Genomic DNA, 12598 nt, shown 5'->3' with positions numbered 1-12598 from the left:
AAATATATTATTAAAAGAAGTACAAAAATATGAAAAGACTAGACTAAAATCCATATAATAACAAAAACCATATGCATGTTAAAAATACATTTATATATACTTAATTCTTCCAAATACAACGTAATTATTTTGAAAACACATAAAATACAAAAAAAAAAAGTTACAATAATTTTATATTCATTGTATAGTTTGTTATTTACATGTATATAACTCTATTCATTAATTAAAAATTCTTTTAGATAAAAAATTTTAAACTAATTATTACAACATTGAATATAACTATAACTATGTACGACAATGATAGCTCTTAAAAAAAGGCCATATTATTAATATAGTTCAATTAAATTCCCAATATTTTTTTATTATATCACAGAATAAACACTTGTAATTAAGTAAAATAAACACTTGTCATCATGAGGATAAAAAAAAGCACGTGCACTCTCTCGCTCTCTCTCTCTCTCTCTTTCTTTATGTGTAACACACAAAAAAGGCACTTGAACTTAGACATGGGAATTACAACCCAACAGCGATGTTTTTATTTTCGAGAATCAGATTCAGTGGGAATAATGTGAATTTTCCATTTCTAATGCAATGGCAGTTGCGAAAGGGAAACTGAAGCAGAGTGGTTCGGTCTAACTAACCGAAACAGCACGCTTCAAATTCAAACAAACAAAGCCCCAAACGCACAACATAACGGTTTTCTCAGATCCAGAGCCGAACTTCCATTCCCGGGAAAATGAATCGGTTCATAGAAAACTTGCCGCCAATGGATCTGATGCGCTCGGAGAAGATGACCTTCGTTCAGCTCATCATCCCCGCAGAGTCCTCGCACCGCGCCATCACCTATTTAGGCGAACTCGGCCTTATCCAATTCCGAGACGTAACTCTCTCTCAGATCCAACCTTCGTTCATTTCTTTCAATTCCATTTTTCTCGTTTTTCTCTGCGTTAGTTTTGGTGTTTGTGGCGTTGTTCCAGTCGAATGCGTGAAGGTTTGGCGTTTCTGTCAAGAAACGGTTAACGCGCGGCATTGTTTGGATTTGAATTCGTGTATTCAGTTTAGAAATTTGGTGCTAGTGCGCGGATTTGTTTGAACGCTTTGTTCTCTTTTTGTTTGTTGTGTGGTTGATATGGCTTTAGATACTTCGCACGAATAGTTTAAACGAAATACGATTTAACATTGTAGTGTAGATTTTGTATTTTATCAAATCAAATTATGGTTTTAGGGATTAGTTGATGAAAAGTTCGGTTGCATTGTTGATTGTGTTTAATTTTGTGTTTAAAATTTAGACATGTAGGATCGAGCTCCTCTAAGGATAAATTGAGTTACGTAAGTAATGGAAAATAGTTTAGGCGCGGGACTTCAACTTTTCCAGTGCTTGTCTTGTATTGGTGAGGATGGTGGTTTCTTTTGAGTTCTTCCTTCCAAATGAGATTTTTTTTCTCTATTCACTGTCTTGCATTGTTCTGTGCTGCATATAAATTTAGGTTCAGAAGGCTAATTTTAGAAACTTGATTATGTGGTTTTCTTTTTACTTTTTTTTTTATATTGTATGACCATGTATGCCGCCACTGTTGTTAATGGTGAATTGTATGGTAATCAAGGACAAAATGACACTGATGAATGGTTCACTATGCCCCTAGTAGTGTTAGATAACTATAAAAGAGTGATCTAGTGCACGAGGCTCTCACCTAATAGGGTTCAGGGTAGATGCAGGCAGATCATAAACTGAGAGGCTGATCCCGTGATCTCCAAGTCACAGGCTTAAATCTTACTGTTGCACCGAGGCTTACCCTTGTGTTATAGAGAACCATATTGTTTAAAATTATTCATGATTACTATAGATTTAAGTTTGTTTTTTTTTTTTTGTAAAAGAGGGCTCTCCTTAGAAGATGTTTCTTTATGTGTGATCTTATGAGTAAAAATTAATCTCTGTATGTGTAGATAATTTTTGCTCTTTCAGGTCTAGACTCCTGGTGGATATGATCTGAGTACTCATGAATATGTGAAAACTTTGATATTAATGTTCAATTATGGTCTATTTTCCCATACATTTTCACAGGGGCAAACTAAAAGTGGTGAAGTTATTAAATTTTCTATAATGTATCTTCTTCGCAATATGATATGTATTGCTGTATCCTATTATAAATTATATTTTGGGTGGCAACTTTCAGGTGTGTGTGTGCGTGCTAGGAAATCTTCGAAGTTTGTTTTAACTTTTTCCTTTGCTTCCATATATTCTAAAATTTCTGGTTTAGAATTCTTCTGATACTAATAATTGCATTTCTTATGGATTTTATTTTCTCATCCGTAGTTAAATGCTGAAAAAAGCCCCTTCCAGAGAACATTTGTTAACCAGGTAATCTACACTGCGCTAATTATTAGAAATCATGTTGCATTTTGAATTCCCTTAATTTTGTCACCTTTTGGAGTGATAATTCATTAGTATAATTTTTTGATGTGGTTCTCCTATGGGACCAGATATTATGACGCTATGTTCTCAATTTTCTAGTTAGAAAAGAAACGAAACGATTTCTATTAATTACATAGTTTATTTCATGTTGATCAGATTCTTATTTCCAAAATATCCAGACTTCATATTAAAATAAGGAAGAAACTGGTTCAAACTTTTGGAAATATATATATATATTTTTTTTTATTGTTTTTCCTATATTTTTCTAGAACTAAACTGAATTTGGCTTATAAAATATTGTCATTATTTAAATTATTGGGATTAGGATACGGAATATGTTGTCCAATGTATATTGATGTGATATGTGACTCAAAAGACAAACTACTAACCTTTATATACTTGACCCATAATCCTTATTAAATAAGGAAACAAATAATGAAATATGGAACTAACTCATAAGAGATCATCAATGATATTTTAAAATACTTGAAGGTATTTAAAAGGATATTATGAGATTTGTAGATATTCCAACAGACATATTAGCTTTTCATAGATTCTTTGAATATTCTTATCTATCTTCAGAAGGTCTGATTGTGGTAATATTCCCCAAATATATATTTTTTATTTACCAATATTAACTGCATTTTGCTTGACAGGTAAAGCGATGTGCAGAAATGTCAAGAAAACTACGATTCTTCAAGGATCAAATCAATAAAGCTGGTCTAATGTCTTCTCCTTCAGTCTTGCAATCAGATATTCATCTGGAGGATTTAGAGGTCCTTCTCTATTTCACTGGTTTTCCCCCGTCATATGTGATCATTGTCCTAGGGTGTTATCGATACATACATGTTGTCTGGCTGCCAGCAATAGCATGATGAAATCTAAGTTGGTTGTCTGCAATTTTAAAACTTCAGATGGGCGGTCATCACTTATCACTATTGAATCTGACATTGTGAGTTTGGTTGGATTTCTCTTTAAACAGATACAACTTGCTGAGCATGAATATGAGCTAATTGAAATGAACTCTAACAGTGAGAAACTTCGGAAATCATATAATGAGCTCCTGGAGTTCAAGATTGTATTAGAAAAGGTATTTTCATGGATATTTCTATAAGCACATTCTCTTTTTAAAGTACTGGAAGTTTTGATACGCTCATTGTTATTTTTGGTTACAATAGTTTTTCCTGCTTGAATGTAACTCAGAATTAGTTGTTGGAGATATTTTTTATTGATCTTCTTTTCTATTATACTTCTGATTATAATGTATTGCGTCAAATATAGATGATATTTTACTTTTAACTATGAATGTAATTCTGTTCTTTTTTATTAGCGAATTCCTACATACTGTCTCATTTTTTTAAGATATATAATATTGTGCACATATTTTAGGCATGTAGTTTTCTTGTTTCAAGCCGTGGTGCTGTTGTTCCAGAAGAGCGAGAACTGGAGGAGAATGTTTTCTCACATGGAAACTATGTTGAGACACCATTTTTGTTTGAACAGGTTCCTTGTGACATTTCTTATTACTGTTGATATTTTTCTACTCTATAAAGTGTAAATTCTGTTACTAGTTTCTTATTTCTTTTTCAATTTTGTCTTGTGATGTAAGTGAGCTGTTATAAATGGTTTATTTCACAGGAAATTACGCCTGCTCCATCAAATCAATCTGGTTTAAGATTTATCAGTGGGATAATTTGTAAATCCAAGGTTCTTAGATTTGAAAGGATGTTGTTTCGAGCTACAAGAGGGAATATGCTTTTCAATCAGGCACCAGCTGATGAACACATCATTGATCCTATTTCAACTGAGATGGTTATCTTCCTTATCAATTTAAAGAATATTGATCATTAGGCTGTAGTTTTGTTAATCTGTATTTAACATGCTATTACTTTCACCAATCCCTTGCCCAGTTTGTTTATTTTCCTAATAATTTATTATTGCTCTTCCTGATGACCACCGATTCCTGTTTTTATTTTCAGGTTGAGAAAACTGTCTTTGTTGTGTTCTTCTCTGGGGAGCAAGCAAGAATAAAGATCCTGAAAATTTGTGATGCATTTGGTGCAAACTGTTACCCTGTCCCTGAAGATATAAGTAAGCAGAGGCAAATAACATCAGAGGTATGTATGCCCAGATTAAGAACATTTTTTCCTCTTTGAATTATTCATACTAATGTATCATAGCATAGGAGCCGGGTGTACTCTAGTTTCTAGGCAAAACTTTTTTCTGTTACAGTTTCTGTGGGGGGAAATTGTCTGAAATTCAATATTATAATATTGTTCAGATCCCAAATCAGCTACAAATATATCATGTATTATAACTAATGTAGTCATTATAAGGCTTGGACACTCCTTACCATCTTACCATATAAGCCAATTTTGTGTGGTGAGTTAACCCCTAATTACGAATTCTGAAATTGTATTTGAGTCCATCTTAGATCCATTATATCACTCATGTTAGTCTACAATAGATGTTTACTTCTAGGCATGGGGAAATGTTGTTATTGGGTGACCCATATTTGTCCATGGTTTTGATATACAGTGTTGGGCATGAGGGGATGTGTTTAAGTCTCACATTAAACTAGAGATATGACTAATGTAGTTCTTATAAAGCTTGGGCAGTTTCTCCTTGCAAAATGGTTTTGTGGATAAAGATAGCCCATAAGCCAAATTTCTAAGAAGAAATATCAAACTTTATCCTAATATCTATCTTGTTTCCCAATCCAAGAGGATTTCTTTTGGTGCTCTTTAATTGTCCTTCCGGTTCTTAATGTTGCTTTATAGAATTGCATGTTATTATTGTTGACTGAAAAATGGGAAGTTGGAAACCGTTCAAATTATTGGGTTTAGGTGTAGAGAGAAGAGAAAAAAGACTAAATAATGTGAAGTTGATGGATTTGATGTGATACTATTTGATAAAACGGTAACCCAAATTTAATGATTACTAGATTTCATATACTAATTAAATAAGGAAAGAAATCATGAAACATAAGAAGTATGGAAACCATTCTTAAGTGATATGTAGAACACTCCAATTTAGTTTGAGATATGATAATATGATATTTTTAGATATTCTAACTCTTCAAACTTAAGTATATCTGACTTTAAGATACAAGTGTATAAAGATGGACTTAAACCAAGAGAGACAAATAGTCAAGTGTATAAAGAGATAGCAGTAGAACATGGCAAGAGATATGACAAGTTGAAAGAAAAAAATAATCCTGGAAATAAAGTGGAGCTCCATATTTAAGGAAATGCAGCAGCTGAACAGTGTTATGGTTGGTGATGCTACTTCTTCAGTTTATTTAGATTATTAGGTTTTTAGATAGGGTAAAAAAGGAAAGGTGAAAAAGGAGGTTGAATAATCTGAATTTAATATTGTGATAGAGAAAGCAGTAACAAATATTAAGATGAATGCTAGATTCCTTAGTTTAATTGAATAAAGAATCAATATATAAGAGATATACAAGATATTCTGATAGGGACCTGGGTATTATAGGACGCATAAGGTCTCACATCAAGTAGTAGGATGGAGTATTTAAGTGTTTGGTTTTCAAATCATATTCTAAACTATTATCAGATGCAATAGTTACCAAGGATATTTTTTTAGATATTATAATGGAGATTGTATGATTCTAATAGAAAATATAGTTTATGGTTACAGGTTTCAGCACGTCTTGCTGACTTAGAGGCAACTCTGGAAGCTGGAATTAGGCATCGGAACAAGGCTCTAGCTTCTGTAGGAGGCCCTTTAACAATATGGATGGACATGGTAAGAATTAGCTTCTAAATACAGTCTTGTTCCTTGTGACGTATCTGTAAGGCATTTCTAATACCTTATCAGCCTTTGCAAGGGATGGACATTTATTATGAACCAACAACTCTCATTCTTATCATCTTGTGTTAGGTAAAAAGAGAGAAGTCTGTGTATGATACACTGAATATGTTAAATTTTGATGTCACCAAAAAATGTCTTGTTGGAGAGGGCTGGTGCCCAGTATTTGCAAAAACACAGGTATCCCCCTCCCTCAATTTTGTTGGATCCTCACTAATTCCTTCACCCTTTGACTTTTGAGGAGTTGAAAACATCTTTTCTTTATATTATCTATTAAAGAGATTGCATCTTTCAATTTTCCAGATTCAGGAGGCACTGCAACGTGCAACTTTTGACAGCAATTCTGAGGTTGGCATAATATTTCATTCAATGGATGCACTGGAATCACCACCTACATATTTTAGGACCAACAGTTTCACAGGTCCATATCAGGAAATTGTTGATGCATATGGGTAAGCCTAATATTTAATATGTTTATTGTGGCAACACAATATGTTAATGGATTGAATGAGATTACCTTCTTCGAAGTAAGAAATGCTGGCGATGTGCTAGGTCATGTAAATAGATCAATGAATGTCTTATTAATGTATGTTTAATGTAATGGGCTTAGCTCATAGTTTCTATTATTCCTGTTATGTTATCCTGTTATTTTTTCTATCTATAAATAAACAACCATATGTGTGTATTTTATACAAGAGATATTAATCCTATATTTATTTTCTTTATTTTTAAGAGGATATCAAAGATATTTAGAATTTATCATAACGAGAGTTTGTTGGGTCTATCGGGTCATTATCGGACCACGCATAAATATCTAGTCTCATGTATAAGTTGGCAGCCTCTGCATAAGGGGTATGTGTTGGAGATTTCACATCGACTAGAGATAAAGCCAATTTATAGTATATAAGTGGGTGCAAACCTCACCTTACAAGTCGGTCTTGTAAGATTGAGTTAGACTTAAAGTTTACTTCTTAAGATAGTATCAGAGTCATTTAGAGTCTATCCTAACGTGAGTTTGTTGGGTCAATCGTGCCTCCTTATTCTAGCCAGAGTTTATATTAGTCTAAATAAATAATATAAAACTGAAAAGACTCCTAGTCCTAATGATTCCTTGTACTGGACAGTGTTGCAAGATATCAAGAAGCAAATCCAGCAGTTTATACAACTATTATATTCCCTTTTCTTTTCGCGGTGATGTTTGGCGATTGGGGTCATGGAATTTGCCTGTTGCTGGGAGCATTGGTTCTTATAGCACGTGAGAACAAGCTTAGCACCCAGGTAATATGATTCTAACTTTGGCATATAAATAAAGTGGCAAAATGGGAGGATTATGCAAAAATTTGATCAATAATCTTTTCAATTTGATTATAGTAGGATCATCATATTGATATTCAGAGTTGAGTATCCAGTGTCTTCTAAGATTTAGTTGATTGACACAACAATAATTAAGTAACTTTTTTATAGTTACTGTGATTATCTTGAAATGCAGTATGGCAATAATGCTATTGTACTGCATACAAGTGCAATAGAATTGCACAATTTCCTTTACTTTTTGTTCTGATCTTGCTATTGGAGTTAAAGTGCGTAACAGTTCTTCCATTTGATTACTGCCAGCGACTTGGAAGCTTTATGGAGATGCTATTTGGTGGGCGCTATGTGCTACTTTTGATGTCACTATTTTCTATTTATTGTGGGTTAATATACAATGAATTCTTCTCTGTTCCTTATCACATATTTGGTGCCTCTGCTTACAAATGCCGGGATAATACATGCAGGTATCTTTTATTTCGCACACTTATGCCGGTTTCAATTCTTTCTCTTTTTTTGGGTGCCATAATGTGGATGCACAATGCATTAGTTGCTGGTGTTTTAGGTTGCCTTTTTAAAAAAAAAATTGAAACATACAATCAGCCATTCAATTCCTGGTAATGACAACTTGATTACAAAGATTCTATTTTTGCTAATTTACAAATGTTGGTTCAAATCTTTCTGCTACTTAAAAGTCATGTACCACAACTTACATCCTAGTTCTAAGATGTTATCTTCAAATCTACATCATGACTGATATTGTGACTCTTCAATTGAAAAATCAAGTTCTTAAATTGATTCACATATTTTACTTAAAATTGTTTCCTTCAAATTTGCATCACTGGGAATAATTTGATTGATATCCACTTCCACAATTGCCCTCTTCATTTATGCTCCTGGTTACTCCATTCTCCTTCAAAAATTTATATTGTCAGAGCTTGCAAAATATTGCAAAGATGTTTTTAAGCAGGCTTTTACGTGATGTGTATTTTTTTTTATCAATCTCCACCGCAGGGATGCACATACTACTGGCTTAGTAAAATATCGAGAACCATATCCATTTGGTGTGGATCCCAGCTGGCGGGGAAGTCGTTCAGAACTGCCTTTTCTAAACTCTCTCAAGATGAAGATGTCCATTCTGTTTGGTGTGGTGCACATGAACTTGGGAATTATATTAAGTTATTTCAATGCTCATTTCTTTGGCAGCTTACTGGATATAAGGTTCTCACTTTTCTTTTAACTTCTTCCGGCAGTTATGTTTTGCTTTCCTTTGAGTATAATGCTGTAACTTGCTCTTCGTGATGTTTTTAGGTACCAGTTTGTGCCACAGATGATTTTCCTTAATTGTTTATTTGGGTATCTTTCCCTTCTCATCATTGTTAAGTGGTGCACTGGCTCTCAGGCAGATCTTTATCATGTAATGATATACATGTTTTTAAGCCCTTTTGAGAATCTTGGTGATAATCAATTGTTTTGGGGCCAAAGGCCACTTCAAGTATGATTCATTTCTTTGCTTCTTTGCTGCTTAATAATTGTTCTTTTTCCTATTTTACCTCATTCTGAGTTATTGTTCATGATATGCAGGTTCTGTTGTTGCTTTTGTCTGTAATTGCAGTGCCGTGGATGCTCTTTCCGAAACCCTTTATGCTAAAGAAGCTTCATAATGAGGTGCCCCTTTCGCATCCCATGTGTGTGATTTTATTTCTTGAAATTTGAGAACGTTGTTTACCAATTTTTTTGTTTACGTGTGAATATTTTTAGATTATATACATATCCTTGTTGGTTTGATTTTCCCCTTTTGACTAAATTTTTGCTCATGTTGTCAATTTAATTCTCTCTGATGAGGTCCATCATACGATCATTTTTCTATAGACTAAAATATGCAAGTTTCAAATCACTTAATCCTCTGATGGCTATACAGACAATTTTTAGCTATACAGTTGCCCGTCCTTTACTTCTGTTGGCAGCTACTTATTAAAGAAGTTCCAGGAGTTTATGAAGATTATTAATCTTTTATGTTTATGATAATCTAGAGATTTCAAGGACGCACTTACGGTGTGCTACATACCTCTGAGGTTGATCTAGAGTTGGAACCAGGTTCTGCCAGGCAACATGACGATGACTTCAATTTCACAGAGGTCTTCGTTCACCAAATGATTCATTCCATTGAGTTTGTTCTAGGTTCAGTTTCAAATACGGCCTCATATCTACGACTTTGGGCATTAAGGTTTGGTCAGCTATGATTGACTCATTGTCTTGGGTCCTTATTTTATAAAAAATATTAATCCTTGGTTGATATTTTTTACCACGATGCAGCTTGGCTCACTCAGAACTTTCTACTGTTTTTTATGAGAAAGTCCTGTTACTTGCTTGGGGGTGAGTTTGATTCATAATATTTAGTATGACATACTATTTCCTTTATTATTTTCGATCCCCCTCCCCAACCAATGTGCATCCTGTTACTGAAAACAATATAATTTATAATTAAAGTTGTCTGAATGGTTATCATGAAAAGCAAATAAAGGGAGGTTTTCATAGTCCACAAAACCGAACTTTATCTTTGAGCAGAGAAAACTCTAGATACAACATTAGGAAGAGGTGATATTTTTTTTTGTGTGAACACAGAGGAAGGGTGCCTGCAATAAATAGGATCATTTATATTTATCAAAAAATTGTTTCATTTTTTTATTTATTTTGAAGTACTGTTTTATGTTTGATCTATGATGGCAATAGCAAACATTAGTTTTGATGTATTTTCTTGATAGCTTGCAAGTAACCTTTACAGATTTTAAATATTATTCCTAGATTGAGATCATGGTATGGAATGGCAACATTTTTGCTGACAGTTAGAAACTTTTTAATAAGGGGATAAGTCAGTAAGGTATTTTAATGGTGCAGAGTAATTTTGAACAGATCATGTGAATATGGCTGACAAATTTATCTTAATTAAACCAGTTTAGCCTTCAATGTATTTTGCACGAGCCACTTGCAAATTTAAATTAGTGTAACTTCTGATGAGCCTCTGATTAGGAGTTGTGAAGATATAACATGTGCTTGTTTGCATTCCCTTTGGCATTTATCATTTTTAGTATCAGTTTTTAATATTTAATAGTTGATGTCATCGCTGGTTGCAATTATAACAGGTATGACAATCTTGTCGTTCGGTTAGTGGGGCTAGCTGTCTTTTCCTTTGCAACTGCCTTTATACTATTAATGATGGAGAGTCTCAGTGCTTTTCTTCACGCCTTGCGTCTTCACTGGGTGGAATTTCAGAATAAATTTTACCATGGTGATGGATGCAAGTTCAGGCCTTTTTCCTTTGCTTCCTTAACAGAGGATGAAAATTGATCCATTCTTGTCTGTCTTGGACTGTTGGCAAATATGTGCAAAGGATATATACAAAAGTAGAAGAAGGAACACAATGACAAATTGTGGGATCCAATTTAGTGGCTATAACTGCTGGATTTGCTTGATAATTTGACCCAGCAACAATATTCTGGCTCATTTTCCCATGGCTATGCTGGTGTGACAGATTTAGACCAACAGTAATGGGAGACGGCATCTGTAACAGAATATTCACTTTCTAATTTTTCTTTTTCTTTCTTAGAGTAGGAAAATGGGAAGAGATTAGGGAAGGGAATGATTAGACTAATTTTGTAAAAAGAAATCCATCATAGTTTATCTATTGGTTATTTGGGGTTACACATACACACATAATATAGCTCTGGCTTCCTAGGATGCAGTCATGTAGGCATTTACTCTGATTTTTTTTGTAATGATTAATCATTAATCACAAGTTATAGAACCATCTTTGTGATCTGGTTTGGTATCTGTGCACTTCTCAGGTAATAAAATAAAGTGATGTTACGAATATCTTTTTTATGTGTACCAGTCGACAGGTTTAATTTTTTTATTCAGCATGCTTTATTTTTTTTCAAAAAATATATGCAAACGGTTGACTCATTACTTTAATTCGCAGTTTTGTCCGGTTTGGTATTATCTGAGTAATTCATATATTAATTTCTGAAAATTAGTTATTAGTTTAGTCTTTTACATTATGGAGAGAGAAAAATAAAAAACACCGAAACTAAAAAAACTAGCATTTGGATCATTTATGCTTATTTGAGGTAAAAGATTGAAATCTATGTAACACAGCACTATAACTATGATAAATTATATAAATAAATAATAAATATTTATCATATAAATTAATAATAAATATTTATATACACAAGTATGTTGTTTCAGATTTTTTTAGGAGCATGAAGGTGTTTTTTATGATTGGTTTAAAAGAATTTTTTTCTTATTTTTATAATTATAATGAAAATTTATACAATAAATTTGAGTTTTTAGAAAATTGTTGTATTTATCATTTTTAAAATTGTATTAGAATCGTGTTAGAATTGTCAAAAATCCAACAAATATTTTTTGAATTGAACACTTCACCGATAAGTGTTATACGAGTGTTCACGGACACGTTATTTAAAAGAAATGTTTGAATCTCGTAGGTTGAAATACGTGCGTCCGTAAATTAGCGTATTTCGAATAACTTTTTTTTAAGTATATTTTGTAAGAATATAATTGTATTTTAAAGATTTAAAAATATTTTTATTATTAAGACTTTGTAATTTAGATTTAAAAAATATAAAATATGTGTTTATAAGACTAGATTTGAAAGGATTTTATAGATGTAAAATAGTTTAAAGGATTTCATGTATTTAAAAAATAAATCATTAGTATTTTATATTTTTGCAGTAAAACTCATCTTTATCCATTATCTTGTTCTAGAAAATTATATGAATTAAAGAAATTGCATTTTAGTTGTAGACTTATATTATGATAAACCATCCAAGATATAAAAGACATTTAGGTCATATTTAAAAATGGTAAATAATCTTATTATTTATCATTCATTGCTCTAAGTAAATAAATGTTTAATATTTAGCGAATAAATAATAGAATAAATAGAAGGGGTATGTTCTCAATCATTCATTACTTCAAACAAAAATAAATTGAATTTGTGAACACTAATTTTCAAAACAACTA

General features: G+C 32.6%; 1 protein-coding gene across 1 annotated transcript; it reads left to right on the top strand.

The window, feature by feature from the left end:
• The first annotated feature begins 474 nt into the window (after nt 1–474).
• On the top strand, nt 475–11428 carry LOC137820252 (V-type proton ATPase subunit a1). Its single transcript, XM_068624225.2, has 18 exons — nt 475–880; nt 2315–2359; nt 3070–3189; nt 3396–3503; nt 3803–3916; nt 4052–4225; nt 4393–4530; nt 6074–6181; nt 6317–6424; nt 6548–6696; nt 7369–7522; nt 7859–8019; nt 8567–8773; nt 8864–9047; nt 9137–9220; nt 9586–9779; nt 9869–9928; nt 10696–11428. Exons 1-18 carry the CDS (start codon nt 737–739, stop codon nt 10898–10900), a joined length of 2457 nt encoding a protein of 818 aa, XP_068480326.1. The 5' UTR covers nt 475–736; the 3' UTR covers nt 10901–11428.
• The last annotated feature ends 1170 nt before the right edge of the window (nt 11429–12598 follow it).

This window comes from Phaseolus vulgaris, chromosome 11 (assembly GCF_051622355.1).
Source record: "Phaseolus vulgaris cultivar YP4 chromosome 11, ASM5162235v1, whole genome shotgun sequence".
In the NCBI taxonomy this organism is placed as follows: Eukaryota; Viridiplantae; Streptophyta; class Magnoliopsida; order Fabales; family Fabaceae; genus Phaseolus; species Phaseolus vulgaris.
This window is presented reverse-complemented; position numbering and strand designations above follow the sequence as displayed.

Excerpts from the sequence above, each read along its gene's own strand:
- LOC137820252 (XM_068624225.2), top strand. The coding sequence starts at position 737 with ATGAATCGGTTCATAGAAAACTTGCCGCCAATGGATCTGATGCGCTCG. Across the intron at positions 6,182-6,316 it reads TAACAATATGGATGGACATG|GTAAAAAGAGAGAAGTCTGT; the intron begins GTAAGAATTAGC and ends ATCTTGTGTTAG. Across the intron at positions 9,048-9,136 it reads GGGGCCAAAGGCCACTTCAA|GTTCTGTTGTTGCTTTTGTC; the intron begins GTATGATTCATT and ends CATGATATGCAG.